The 14,768-nt window shown below is 40.7% G+C and overlaps 1 protein-coding gene across 1 annotated transcript; it reads left to right on the forward strand.

Annotated features, from left to right (window-relative positions):
- The first annotated feature begins 2,590 nt into the window (after nucleotides 1-2,590).
- On the forward strand, nucleotides 2,591-7,023 carry tnnc1a (troponin C type 1a (slow)). The gene is made up of 6 exons (XM_044037298.1): nucleotides 2,591-3,006; nucleotides 4,296-4,326; nucleotides 4,712-4,858; nucleotides 5,678-5,792; nucleotides 6,243-6,379; nucleotides 6,454-7,023. The coding sequence occupies exons 1-6, from the start codon at nucleotides 2,983-2,985 to the stop codon at nucleotides 6,483-6,485; spliced, it is 486 nt and encodes a 161-aa protein (XP_043893233.1). The 5' UTR covers nucleotides 2,591-2,982; the 3' UTR covers nucleotides 6,486-7,023.
- The last annotated feature ends 7,745 nt before the right edge of the window (nucleotides 7,024-14,768 follow it).

Here is a 14,768-nt window from a genome sequence, read left to right on the forward strand (position 1 = left end):
TGAATGACATTTATTTTTTCTTCTTTTCTCTTTGCTAAAGGACGTGTGTGTTGTTAAGTGTGAGCCTCTTCTCTCTCTTCCTCTCTCTCTCTGTTTCTCTGTGAGTGGCTGCATGATGCTTGTAAGCTGTGCCAGTCCCCATTAGCATCCCATTATAAACCAGCATGATCACTCGTCACTTAGAGAGCCTGCCACAGTGTGTGTGTGTGTGTGAATCACAAAGAGAAGTGATTGAAATGGCCTGGTTTCCAAAGAATATTGAAAAAAATAAATAAATGCACAATTCATTTTAAGTGTGTCTGCAAGTGTTTGCTTTGTTTGACCCAGATTTCTCACCTACCCCACTGTTGATAAATTGGCTATCCTGAGGCTGCCTTGTGCAACAATTTAATTTAGGCAATGTGTAGTGAACAGCACCCTCTGCTGTCCACACAGGTATTTCACAGGAAGTTCCAAGGGTTCAAATCTTACTGGAAAAAACATGCTTTTATGACTTAGTTGTGTTCTTTAGAGCAGGGGTCTCTAACTCGGCAGCCATTAAGCATCCAGTCTGGTCAGGAGGAAAAAGTCAATTCTACTCAATTCTATCATCATATTCCATCATGATATCACAACAGAAATATAGAATTTCAAAATAAAAGTGTCTTTGTTGACATGGAACGATATAAAGTTCACAATAGAAATGTATGTGTGATGCAAAATGTATCTATTACTAAAAAGAGCACGTGCACAAGCATTTATACATTTATGAAGTTCATTATAATGTTCATAATCATGTATAACAACTTATAACAAAGTTTACAAAGTATTTTAAGTATGAACATAAAGTCAGCATTCATAATGCTTTATACCTCCACACCAAAGTGACAACAGTGTCTGAAGGAAGAATCACTTCTACACAGAGAACTGAGAATAAATGTGTAGTTTCTGAAATGGGAAAATGCCTTATTAACATCAATAATATGTTATAGGATGACTTTAAGAGCCTTTAGTAAAGTGAAGGAACAGAGAGAGTCGATATGTAACAAGTCTCTTTACAAGCCAAAATGCCTTACACAGTGTTTTCACTTTACTAAAAGCTTGTAAAGTCATCCTATAACATGCTATTGATGTTTTAAGACATTATTCCATTTCAGAAACTATGCATTTATCATCTATTATATGTTAACTTATAGATTTATAATGGTTACAATGTGTTACATAATCCAGGGCTTCAGATTCTTCCTTCAAACACTTTATTATGTTCACACTTCTAATCCTTTACAAACCTTGTTGTAAGTTGTTATACATGATAATAAGTCATTATAACAACTTTTATGAAGCTTTATAAATGCATTATAATGTCTTATGCATTTGCTTCATAGAACGTGTTACTAAAAAATACACATTATAGTGGCGGGCCACATGAAATTGATCGAGTGGCCGCATGCGGCCCGTGGTCCATGAGTTTGAGACCTCTGCTTTAGAGGCAGCTGTGAATAGTCTCACTGTCACTGTGCGTGCAATGTAAACACATACAGGTATATTTTAATGTGTTTGAATATGTGTGAATGATCATAATAATTGAAGATGATCGCAGTAAAGGACAAGGCCCAAAAAATTTGACCTTAAATCCAAAATGGCTTCAAAAAATCGTTCATGTACGTTAAACCTGGCACCAGATGACCAAATAGAAATTCTGGTTCAGTTTTAAGCCCCTCCCATTTCCAATTTTCCACGCACATTCACCAAACCACTTTCAGACGTGACATTTTTACCAGGTCTGATATGGTTACGACATTTTGTGAGGTTTGAGGCCTTTAGTCCCTCAAAAATGTGACTCATTTGAAGGAAAATAAGAATAAGAATAACTCCTTCAATAGATGGAAACATCCAGTTTTTGGCGATTTTGCCATCGTATTTGAACAAACTTGTCCTCGACCTTAACTGCGATCATCGTCAAATATTAGAATTATTTACACGTATTCGAACACATTTAAGTATACATGCATTTGTTTACATCGCACGCACCGTGACAGTGAAACTATTCACATCTTCATCCAAAGCAGAGGTCTCAAACTCATAATTCTCAAACTCTGACTAAGAAGTGGCTTTTGAAGGGTTTGTTCACTGAACTCTACTGGACTGTGGTGGTTTTAAAAGTACAAGGCCACAAATACTGCCGCAGAACTTACTCAAAGTAAGCGAGTGAATGGATTTGTGATCATTTTTCAGCAAATGGATCAATTCAGTCTTTTGTCCTCAGCTGCAAAAATAAGTGATTTGACTCACGTTATAGTTGATTTTCTCATACCTACAGTCTGGTTGGGTCATCCAAGTCCAGGATACTGCTGTGATTGGCAGTGGCATGGCCTGAAATGGAATGGAGACATCATTAATTTGACTGCTTACAGGACTTTGTCTTTTCAAACTCTCACCTTGTCACTTTGTCTCGCCTACATAACCAGTCGTCTCCTGGCTGTATAATCTCCTCTCTCCCATCGTGGCCTCCATCCTCTGACCTCCTCTACCACCTCCAACCCCCTCAAAGCCTACACACACACACACACAGCCTCCTGGGCCCTCAGTGTCTCTGGTCCAGGTCTGGAGGAATGTTGAGTGTCTCTATAGCCTCCTCCCTGGAGATTAGGCCTCACCACACATGCACCCCCTCCCTCCCCACTTCATTCCAATCCAAAGTATGCCCCCTAAGAGCTGCAGCATTTTTATCTGAGCCTGGTGATTGTGACAGATTGGCCAAATGACACACACATGCATAGAAACATTGGTGAACACACACACACACACACACACACGTCCTGAGGCACAAACAGAGGGGCGAAGCAGGGCCGCCTGGGGAGGAGGGAGGGGCCACGAGGACAGTACCGAGCTCTTGCTATAAAACCCTGTCGGGATGAGGCCAGTGTTCTGCCCTGATCTGGACAGTACCTCCTCCATCTGTGCCAGGACGCCGTCAAGACAGGCAGCAGACGAGCCCCCAACATGAACGACATCTACAAAGCAGCGGTATGTCCTCTAACAACCTGTGACGCTCATCCAAACTCTGAGAGTGGAGCACTAACCATGATCTCTAACACCTCGAAGTGTCATTTTAAGATTGCATTTGATTTACCAGGCTGTCCTGTGTGCATATTATGGATTTTGTGTGTGTTTATTTCTTGTACATAAACCCCACCACCCCACCCACCACCACCATTAGTTTAGTTCATCTGACATGTGGGCATGACTGGAATGGCTGACAAATCCCTGTTGATGCGACACACACACAACAGCCCATTGCCTCCATCACCGGCCGATGTCAAAAGAGCCTTGACACCATATTTGTCTCGAGATGTTCTCCCACTTCAGCTCCTATCAGGGCTGATAGGAGCCACTCAGGGGGGTCAGTGACAGGACGCGGTCACTGACAGGACGGATCCACACTCCTGGCCGCTCCATTCACGACTTCAAATGGAACGTTCCCCCACTTCACATGACTAATTTTGGCCAGCTGCTGCTGCGGTGCTTGTGCGCCTGTGGTTCTCTGGTGCCACGGAGGGGCTGCAGGTTTAGATCAAATCCCCCCTCCCGCGCCTGAATTCCAGCATTATCAGTGAGCCAGGGAGCCGTGTCTGTCCTGTCTGTCCTGTCTCTCTGTCTGTCCACCCTGTGGTCAGCTGGCTGTTCCATCCACTCACCTCCCAAGTGAGCGAAGCAGCTGAGAGAGTAACAAAAACACACAGGAATGTACATTACATGTGTTTGCTTACAGAGATTTTTACACACATCATCACCAGAGGAATATATATGTTGTGTGTGTGTTTGTAATTTATGGCGGCTGACAGGCAATAACTCTTACATAAGCACCTGTCTCTCTCTCTCAATCGTTGTAGCTTTTCCAGGATTACTGCTCCATTGTTGGGCCAGATCCACAGCTATGCTAATTTAAAACACTGTGTATTGTGTCCTTTATCTGTGGTTCCTGATCCTCCTGTCTTGTTTATTTTTAACTCCTCCTCTCACTGTCTCGCACACATGATATATAGGTTGTGTGTTTTCTCAGGGAAGCCCCAGTCAGGGGGGCAAACATTTTCTTTTCTTTTTTTATACCTGTTGACTGAAAACGTTATAAAAAAAACGGAGACGATGCGGCACAGAGACCGGTTCCACTCTTTACAACTCGAGATATCTCCGCCCCAATTGCAAAATACCTCAGCAAATATTTTGCATTCTTGACTTTTATCACGTAGTAAATGCAGAATGTGGAGAAAATGTGATGTAGTCCACTGTGTGACAGTTTTCTGTGTCTTTTCCAGGTTGAGCAGCTGACTGACGAACAAAAGAATGGTGTGTTAAAAACTTGACCTTGCTTAAAAGTACATTTTTCATGTATGATGAATATTTATACTACATTTTAACATTACCACTGATTTAACTCATTTAACTAATTCCATGTATGAGCAATATTCTGTGTATCCCAAGGATTTCACAGGCCTTAAATGTGTCATTATCATTAATAATTTCATAATGAACAATACACTACCATATGTTTTTGTTTGTTCTGCTGTATACATTATGATAGGGATTACAGGATGTGATGTTAAATGAAGTATTTATACATGAAAATGATGCTAAATCATCATCATACATAACACAAGTGAAGCTACACTAAGCATTTATTTAAAATACATGTGTACACTCACTTGCTGCTGCTGCTGCTGCGGTGTTGCAGAGTTCAAGGCAGCCTTTGACATCTTCGTACAAGATGCAGAGGACGGCTGCATCAGCACCAAGGAGCTGGGGAAGGTGATGAGGATGCTGGGCCAGAACCCCACGCCAGAGGAGCTGCAGGAGATGATTGATGAAGTGGATGAAGACGGTGAGTTGAAACGCTGTGAAGCAGTGATTGTCGTTGACCTCTTTCTCCCCGACGCACAGCTGGCAGGTCGGTCATCTCCGCGTCCCGTTGTGCAGACAAGAGTAGCTCAAAAGCCTCTGAACTTAATGTCAAATGACTGTGAAGCATCTCAAATGTAACGTGACGTGTCAGGCCGCATTAAAGGGAAGATGATGCACAAGTCATCTTGGATTTTTCCATGTGATGTCATGATGAAATAGGAAAACACACATTGTGATTGATTGATAAGGGCATGTCTGGTGTTTAAATAGTGTGGGGATTTTTATTTCTGTCCAAAGTGAAACTAAAGTGGCATTTAAAGGTCCAGTGTGTGAGATTTACCGTAGTGAGCAAACACAGGACTCCTGCACTCACGTCGCTCTTTCTCAAGCACGTCACCAGAAAAGAACGTTCTTCTTCTGTCTTTGTGTAGTAAGCGTCTGCTTCAGAAGCAGAATCTGAAAAGCTCTACTAGAGAAACAGCAAAAAACATACTCTCTGCAGTTGCTGTGGAAACATGGCGGCAAAAGATGGCGCCCCCTGTAAACCAAGGCCTAAAGTACATATAAAATGAGTTATTCCAAAACAGCATTTTTATTTTAAAGTGATAATACACTTACACACTACATACTATACTCCATCTCTGCTCTTAAAAACCATTTAACATGGTACACAGTGGGCGTTTAAAGGCTTTATTTAAATAGATTTAAATGCTGGCATAGCTTCTATATACTCACAGATTGGTCCTTTACGAAGAACACTGACGTTATAGTGTGTTTTTGTGATCGCGTGTGTGTTCAGGGAGCGGCACGGTGGATTTCGATGAGTTCCTGGTCATGATGGTGCGGTGCATGAAGGACGACAGCAAGGGGAAGACAGAGGAAGAGCTCGCCGAGCTTTTTCGCATGTTTGACAAGTGAGTTCAACGTTTAAAACGCAGCTGTTTCTTTTTTTTTTTTTAGTGCCTATTAAGTGAACTTATAAGACTTAATGGCCCGTGAAGAGAGCTCACTTGAAACAATAATATTTCAACTTTAAAACGACAGCACCTTCCACAACAGAAGGTGAAACTCGCCGCAGACAATCAGATTGCCCTTTAAGTGTAGTTCCAGATGGAGTATGTTCCCCGTGTGCAATTATGTGTACTGACAAAATGCCACCAAGCTCTGTAGAGTGCTGTGCGTGGTTCGCTCCATAATCCTTTTTGACAGCGCAGAATATTTCAAACACCCACTCGGTGTAAGCCAGTCACCTTATCCAAGCATCAAAGAACACACTTCACGTACTTTTCACTTGTCACACAAAAACACACCAACTGTAATAAAAAAGTAGAAAACAGAACATTTTACTCCTTTGATTTCTGCAGAAATGCAGACGGCTACATTGACCTGGACGAGCTGAAAATGATGCTGGAATCTACAGGAGAGGCGATAACCGAGGACGACATCGAGGAGCTGATGAAAGACGGGGACAAGAACAACGACGGCAAAATTGACTACGACGGTGAGTTTGTTGAGACATTTCCTGGACACAGCACTGTGCTTTTTTGGCTCACTCTGTGCTCCTTCTCTTCACAGAATTCTTGGAGTTCATGAAAGGCGTGGAGTAATCCTGAACAAGAGAAGACGCAGATTGTTATTTTTGTATTTCTCTCGCAGAAAAACTGACTCCGGATGCCAGTGGAGAGATATTTGGGACGACTTTGCAAAAATTCTGTCAAATACTGTGTCCGAACATTTCTGTATTTTTCTACCATCACTTGCATTGTTGTAAATACAGATTGTACCTATATAATTCTGGTTCCCGTGTATACTTAATTTGTGTAAATGTATCTTTTTATTTTATTTTCTAGAGGGGGGAGCCACTCAGAGTACAACAGTTTGGCCAGTTTATAAAAATCTTCTTACAGAGAAGCTGAGATGTGTGTGTGTGTGCACGAAGCAAATCCATGAATTAGTGTTGTTTTACACCAGGCTCTGACAGCAGAGTCTGTAACCTGTACATGTTATGATGTGTATTTTTAATTGACGCCCTCAGGGGTTTTTATTCCTCCTCTCATGCCCCTAAAATGTCTGCATATTTCTACATGACAAGTCTGTTTGGAATATCATGCACTCATGGAATAAATGAAGATGCATTTGTCAAAAGTGTCGTTTTTCATCCGTTTGTGTGTCGATTTTACTTGAATTAAGAAAAAGTGCTCGGCTCTTTGGGCTCGTGCTTTTGTTGTCCCAGGTTTTCCTCCGTGCTCATCAGAAAAGCTAAAGACTGTGCAGTCAAGACAAAGACACCTTTGAGAGGGAAACTGAAAAGTTATAGTGGCTCTTGTCTGTGACATGTGAACCATTCACATGGTCGCTGTGTAAGTATCTCGTTACACAGTCTATTGGGACAGGAGCTATTTATGTCTAATCATGTTAGTGCCCATGTTGGGGGATCTGGATCGACCAACACCAGTTGACAATCAGATGCCTTTGTCCATTTAAAGAGCTCCATTCTACAAAGAGGTAATCGCGGTTCTATAATTAAGGTTGCTTTATTTTCTGACAAGACATGTTAGTGCAAATAGACATTTTTCGAGTAGATATACTTATTTCTTTTCAATGGGAACATGGTTTTAGAGTAAACACATGTGTATTTTTTTTCACATATCAGATAAATCTCTTGCCAAATCCATTCAAAAACAAACATCTTACAATAAAATGGTATTATAATGTTATAGTTGTGTAAAATAATATTCCTGTGTGAACACAGAGCAGCTACAGATGTGGAGGGTAAATGCAATGATCTCTGCGGCCACTTGATGTCAGTAGGGAAACATTGTCTTATCGCTGAGGTCAATTACAGAGGATGGGAGATACTTAGTGGCCCTTTCTCAAGACAGATAATACTTAACTTTCCCTCTTTTATTTAAACACATTAATCCTATCAGGATGTGAAGGAGTAAAATGGTTTACGGGAAATGTTCAAAACAGATTAAAACAGGTTTTGACAATTCCCATCAATGTCTATTACTTTTAATTTCGCATAGAGTTTGGTTTCTGTTCTGTTTTGCTGTTGTTTTTTCTGACCGGGTGAAACCAACCATCAATTTCCTAACACACGGAGCGTTTCAATGGTTTCATTTTCAGGAAATGGGAGCAATTGTATTTTTTGTGAGCGGGTGACGTCAGAAGCCTGATGACAACGTCCAAAGAAACTCCCCCACCTCCTTCACTATCCTTCTCTTCTTTTCTCCCACCTCTGTAGCACTTATGAGAATTCAAACCTGCTTAAAGCTGCTCTGTTCTTTCAAAATTCCTGATAGAACGACATACGGCTGACATGCACGGACCACAAACACTGCACTCAAACCAAGTGTTAATATAAAATGGAAAAAGACACTGGCCTTAGAAATGTAAATCACTCAGATTAGCCAGCTTCCGCTGCCTCTGTTATTTATAAACCCTAAGCTGTCATCTTGTCATGTGCAGGGAGCGAGGAACAAGGATGACGAGTTCGCTCTCTCCCCGCCATCAATGGGAGGCTGAGCAGCAGCAGCAGCAGCAGCAGCAGCAGAGAAGTGTGTGAATGAATCTGGGGTGTGGCATACTATAGCAGCAAGTTGGGTGGAGATGTGATGCAGTTGCGTAAGATAGGCCTGATGACTCATGCCCTCTGTTATTGACACATACACACACACTGAGGTTATGTTTACCACCTTTGGTAAAGTAGAATTCAGGCACAGCCACACACTGAGCCACATGTCTCACTACAGTGTGGACCACTCATGCCTCAGTGACAGTAACTGAGGTATACAGTAGTGGGGGATGGATTTGCATAGGGAATAGAAAATCCATGAGTGTTATGTAACTGGTTTCATTCAGCTTTATTCTACCAGTGTGTGAATGTGTGTTCGGTAAAACGGGTTCTTCCATTGGACAAGTGTGAGTCAGACACATTTACAAATACATTCCCATCTTACCAACAAAGGACAGTTTATGACAACTAAGTGAGGACAACTATTTCTACTCTCTTTCTTTAATTACTTTAATAACAACATACGTCACAACATGGTGAGTTACGTATCCACAACTTGTTCAATCTAAATCATTATTTTTGATTTTTTTAGTCCCAATTGTTTCTCATCATTTCCTCATTTAGCCACGTATAAAAACACGCCACACACACACACACACAGGTGGTATTATACTACCAGGAAGTTGGGGTGTTCACTCTTCACTTGAAGCTGAAAACATGATGTAACTTTGTTTCGAAGTAGATTTCTAAAGAACCCGTCTTTAAGTGAGTCAAATTTCAAAGGTCTTCTTTTAACACCCTTAACGATAAATGTAAAACAAAACAAAAAAAAACAGACAGACATTGAGACAGACATTTGTCTCATTTCTCAGAACATTTGACCACTTCCTTTTGAAAACTGGACCTCAAAATGCAATCTTCATCATAACGACTGAAACCTTTACCTCAAAACCTTTCAGCAGACCTCTAACAGAGAATTCACAAATCCTCCCTCTAGTATTTTATTTTATGTTATTTTATATTAGTCAACATCTCTCGGTCCAGTAAATGTGTAATTGTAATAAATGGAGGAGGAAAGAAATTTATAATGGAGTTTTCTTATGTTGTTTTAGTATTAAATTCATTTTGCATCATAAATACATTTTAATTAGGAACTCTCTCTGTTCCATGTCAACGCAGACTCTTTTATTTTGAAATTCCGTGAAATATCTGCCGTTGACATATCATGATGTCATTTTGTGACATGATTTCAAGCTCAAGTGAATCATTTTTCACTTGACCGGGTCCCTACTGGCCAAACTAGAAGCTCAGTGGCCCCAAGGTCATTTGAGTGTGAGGCCCCTGCTCTAAGGTAAGGATGGCAGGACACCACCGAGACACCGAGATCACAAACTCAATCCAATACAGTCATTTAAGACATTTGTGCCATTTCACGTATAATCTCAAAGGATTATCCAACTGTGTTATAAATATTTATTCTCCCTTCAAAGGCGAAATGAACAGCCCACAACATGCGATAACATGCAATATATATGTGTGTATATATATGTGTGTATATATATCTATATATTTATATATATATATATATATACATACATATATATATATATATGGTGTTTGGATTGTATACATTCTTAAATTTTTATCTGTCTGATATCCGATGCAGTGACGTTGAGTGAGTATCAGCTCATCTTTACTCTAAGGCTAAGAAAACCAAATACTTTTGTATCCTAAAGTGATTTTACACTCATACAATCATACTTATGTGTAGTATAATCAATTTCTGCCAGTAAACCCTCCTAAAGGTGACATACTGGACATTTAAAACCTCCCAGGTCAAACCAGTCCAGGTCAAACTATTTGAATAGTGTTTCGACTTGTTTCACTGACTGCATCGTCTTCAGTTTTGATGTTGGTCTTAACGAAGGACTCTTCCAGACTCTTCCAGCCAGGAAAAAGAAGAAGATCCAGAGAGCAGAGGCAGAATATGTTAACGTCGACCACACAGAAAATGACTGAGGACAAACAGGGGACAGACAGGAAACAGAGGGAAGGACGGGGGGAAAAACTACAGAGCACACAAGGAAAAAATGGTCATGGGGAAATAGTCCATGACCATAACATTCAGACTCTTTCACTTACATTTCTCTTGACTCTTTTGTCTGGGCGATCTCCAAAGGAAAAGATGGGACCACCTTCGGCAGGACGTGGAGACTGAATGGAAAGAAACAGATATTAATGACTAATAATGGAAAAATAAAGCATTAGACGGATAACAATAATGTTTTACTGTCTTTGGCTGAGTTTGTCTGCTTGTGAGCAGCATAACTCTAACAGTAAAGGACAGATTAAAACAACATTTTCTGGGAATAAATTCATAGATTTTGGTGGTGATCGGGACATAAATGTGATCTGATGAATTACTAAAACACTGAGTGTTGGAGATCTGGGCCTCCATTTGCCCTGCGTTCTGTCACGGTAACACCACCGCTCCAATCCTGACACCATTCACAGCGTGACCTTAAAAGAAACACTGCTCGTGCCAACAGTGTGATGTTTTCACAACCCTTTCCGGGCTTTGCGTGATTAGTAAATTAGTAAAAAAGAAAATCCCCAGACGAGCGAGGAATACCCTGGCCATAGTTAGGCGAGGCGTTGACTACGCTCATACCATCTCCCTGCCGCCCACACATGCAGCAGCAGCAGGGCTTTGGGGTTGTGAGGATTCCTGTTTTTCTTGCTCCTCTGCATCACATGATCTTGGAAGTTGTCCAGCGTCCAATATCACAGTTCCATCTTTGGAAATGCCTCACTCAGTATTCCCCGTACAATAACATTTGTGGATATATACTGTATATATATATATATATATATGTGTGTGTGTGTATACTGCCAATCTCTCAATACTCTACTTTAAAATGTGTGATTATTATTTCTTGTTTTTCACATTTCCTCAATATGATCATTTTATACTTTCATCTCCAACCCCCCCCGCCCCCAAAAGAACAGGAAACCACAGATTGATGAGGAAGGATCACATTTTGAATAAAAACAGAAACGCAAATGATTTCAAAGTGGTTGGTAGGTTATTTTTGTTGCCATAAATACACAATGAGGAAGTGGAACGCCTTTGACAAAGAGAGAGAGTGGAAGGACCTCAAATCAAATTTGAACAGACGGAATATTGTGTCGCGACGCTCCATCCCACTTCTGCTGCTGAGAACACTGAAGTACTGTTTGTGCACTGCCGGGCCATAATGGCCCATAGAACAGCAGCACGACAAGACACAGAATTCACAAAATTTCACAATAACTATTCATTGATTCACATGAATCAAGCGATTGTTCCGTTTTTAATGCACCACTGCAGGGTTTATGTATTTTTACCACTTTCAAAAAGGATATTTGACAGTAAAACTGTTAACAGCACTGGTGCACAAAACTAACAAGGCATAACATTTATATTACCACACACATGCAGTATATATACACATAGGTATTCACAGGCTAATTATTTTCTGGATGGAAGTGTCAGTTGTTTTGTGACAACTTTGAAGTCTGTGCTGATCCACTTTCCCAGAAATCGATTCACACGTTAAAGGTCCAATGTGTAAGAATTAGCGACATCTACTGTTCCCTACGGTGCATGTCACCACACATGCAAAGGCCACTTTTTCTTCCTTGGCAACGTAAATTAGCATTTTAAAATGGCGGGTTTGTAGAACCGGGAAGAAACCACAAAAAAGCCACAAATTGGCTGCTCCAGAAAACCCAAACAGTGTTTATATCAAAGTGCTTAACAAACCTGTCATAAAGACGAGAACACTTCAATACTTTCAAAAACTTGAGTAATAAAAAAGTTATTTATTTGACAAATAAGAAACTGAATTCACCTTTTTATACCCACATCTGCTCGAGAAGTCAGGAATTAATCAAGCATATAACATTCAACCACTAAGAGTAAATAACTACGATTTTTTTTTTACATTTGAAAATGCATGGATAACAATAATAATTATAATTATATTTATATATAAGGAGCTTCTACTTACTGGTGTATTAACCATTACAGAAACAGAACAAAAATGATTTTGATAATTACCAATGATGTTAATTTAGGGGCAGCTGTGGCATAAACCTGACATTGCATGGTGGTTTAATAAATATGTGAAGCACTGTACACTTCTACATGCTACACATTGGACCTTTAATGCTGCAGTAATGCATTTTAATGTAGTTATCTTTCCATCGAATTGTATTCATTTGAAAACGGCCACGTGTCATTATGAATACAGATCATGGCTTTTTTTTTCTTTCTTTTTTTTAACGTATATAGTTATGTGCCACTACAGTGCACAGTACATCTGAATGTTAACTTTCTTGTCTGTCGAGCGTTAAATGATTTATTTAAGGAGACTCCCGTCTGCTGTGCTGTGACATCATTATTTGTCATTCCTTAAACATGTTCTCCGGGCGCTCACTCAGCACTTCCGCACGCTTATAGCAACATATGGCCCCGAGTGAATGGCATACCAGACAGAGAGACAGCTCGCAGCATGACCTCCTCTGTTGTTCCCGAGCAGGAACACATGACAGACAGATGACCTTTACTTTGCGCTGGGTCTAGCAGGACACGAGGAAAAGCTCCCTTTCATTCACTTTTCCACAAATTAAACTGCAAACAAATATGACTTTGTTCCTCTGTGTGGTGAGCGCGGGCTACTGTACTGTACATTTGCCGGATGGTGAAATTGGCCACAAAATGAGAGACTTCTGGTATTAACAGATGGCTGCCTCACTTTGCCACGAGTATTCCATGTGGCCGGGCTTTACACATGACCCACTATCCTGTTTGCCAAATCTAAGGCACTTTTTCTTTTTCTTTCTCTCTCCTCCCCCTCAGGGAACATGCATGGATGTCTCTGAGAAATTATTTATGTATGTTTCGCAAGCGTTTGAGAGGCTTGTACGGGTTGTTTTTGAAAGGCCTGCTCATCAGTAGCAGGTTCCTGGAAAGATAAGCTACTTCCTGTTAGATGGCAGTGAAGTTTACACTTGATTTCCTAACAATTGACGCCTGAAAACAACATTAGCGTAACATTTTTACATATTTTGTCATAACTGGACATGAGTATGTTGTGTAATTTAACATCGTAGTGACACAACTACCTTCTACTGTAAAATGTGTCCTTTCCAAGGTAAAGTCTGTACGAGAGGAACTTTAGATCTGATTCACTCCATTCAATATAAGAGGAAGTGAAGTACAAGTGTTGCAAAGGGTCTCATTGTGATTCACAGGTTCTGGAAATCAAATGGCAATTCCAGTGGATGGACTCACTGGCCTGACATGCCATTCCAACACTACATGGCGTAATGAGACTGGGTTTAAAGGATATTTCCTGTTTGAATGAAGCCACTGACTAATACTGACTAAGAGGAATCAAAATGTTTCTGGTCGAGTGTATTCCCAAAGTCCTATGACTCTAAATCTCAATGCTGAAAATATAAGAAGGAGTGGTCATTCTCAAAAATAGAGGCAGTGTGGCTCAGAGGACGGCTGCAGCGATCCATGATGTCATCCCCTCCTCAGGCAGTGACATGATGTCAGCGGGCAGCATTCAGTGAAATGCAGAGATTAGGATTATTCTCCATTGGCTTCTGAACATCTGCTGTGTACAAACTGAGCGAGGCCGCTGGGAATAAAAAAAAAAAAAGGAAAGAGGATCCGGGCAGTTATTTTGATGAGATAGACTTTCACAGTGCGATTATTCCCCTGTAACGAGATAACAGTGACCCCTCTCACAGATGTCAAAACTTTCAGAGGATATTATTTTGTATGGAAACACAAACACTGGTTCATGTCTGCTCAGACAATAGTGTGATTTTTTTGGGGATCTGGAGTGTGCACATGCAGCGAGGCGAGAGGTGAATACATGGATAACCCAGTTCTGGTGCATCACAAGCAGAAGCAGCTGTGAAATTATTGTCAGCCACGCAGTATGCTAAGCATGTTCTTATAACCACAGCAGGTGTGAACCAGCTCTGACTGGCTTCTGCTCCCACACACTCACTTCTTTTTATATCTTAGTGAGGACATGTCATAGACACAATGCAATCCATCGGCCCTTAAAACTAAGTACCTTTCCCTAACCCTAAAACCAGGTCTTAACCCTAAAGCACTTTAAAGTTGTGGCCCCTAGACAAATTGTCCCCACGGGGTAAAAAGGTCCTCATAAAGACAGGTTTGTATGTTTTTGTGGACCTCACAACGATATAAATACAAGCACACACACAGTCAGGTTTCCTTGACTACAGAGGACATTACATTGACTCATATTCATTTCCTGGAGAATTACTCTAACCTTTACTTAAC

This window comes from Solea senegalensis, linkage group LG11 (assembly GCF_019176455.1).
Source record: "Solea senegalensis isolate Sse05_10M linkage group LG11, IFAPA_SoseM_1, whole genome shotgun sequence".
Lineage (NCBI taxonomy): Eukaryota > Metazoa > Chordata > Actinopteri > Pleuronectiformes > Soleidae > Solea > Solea senegalensis.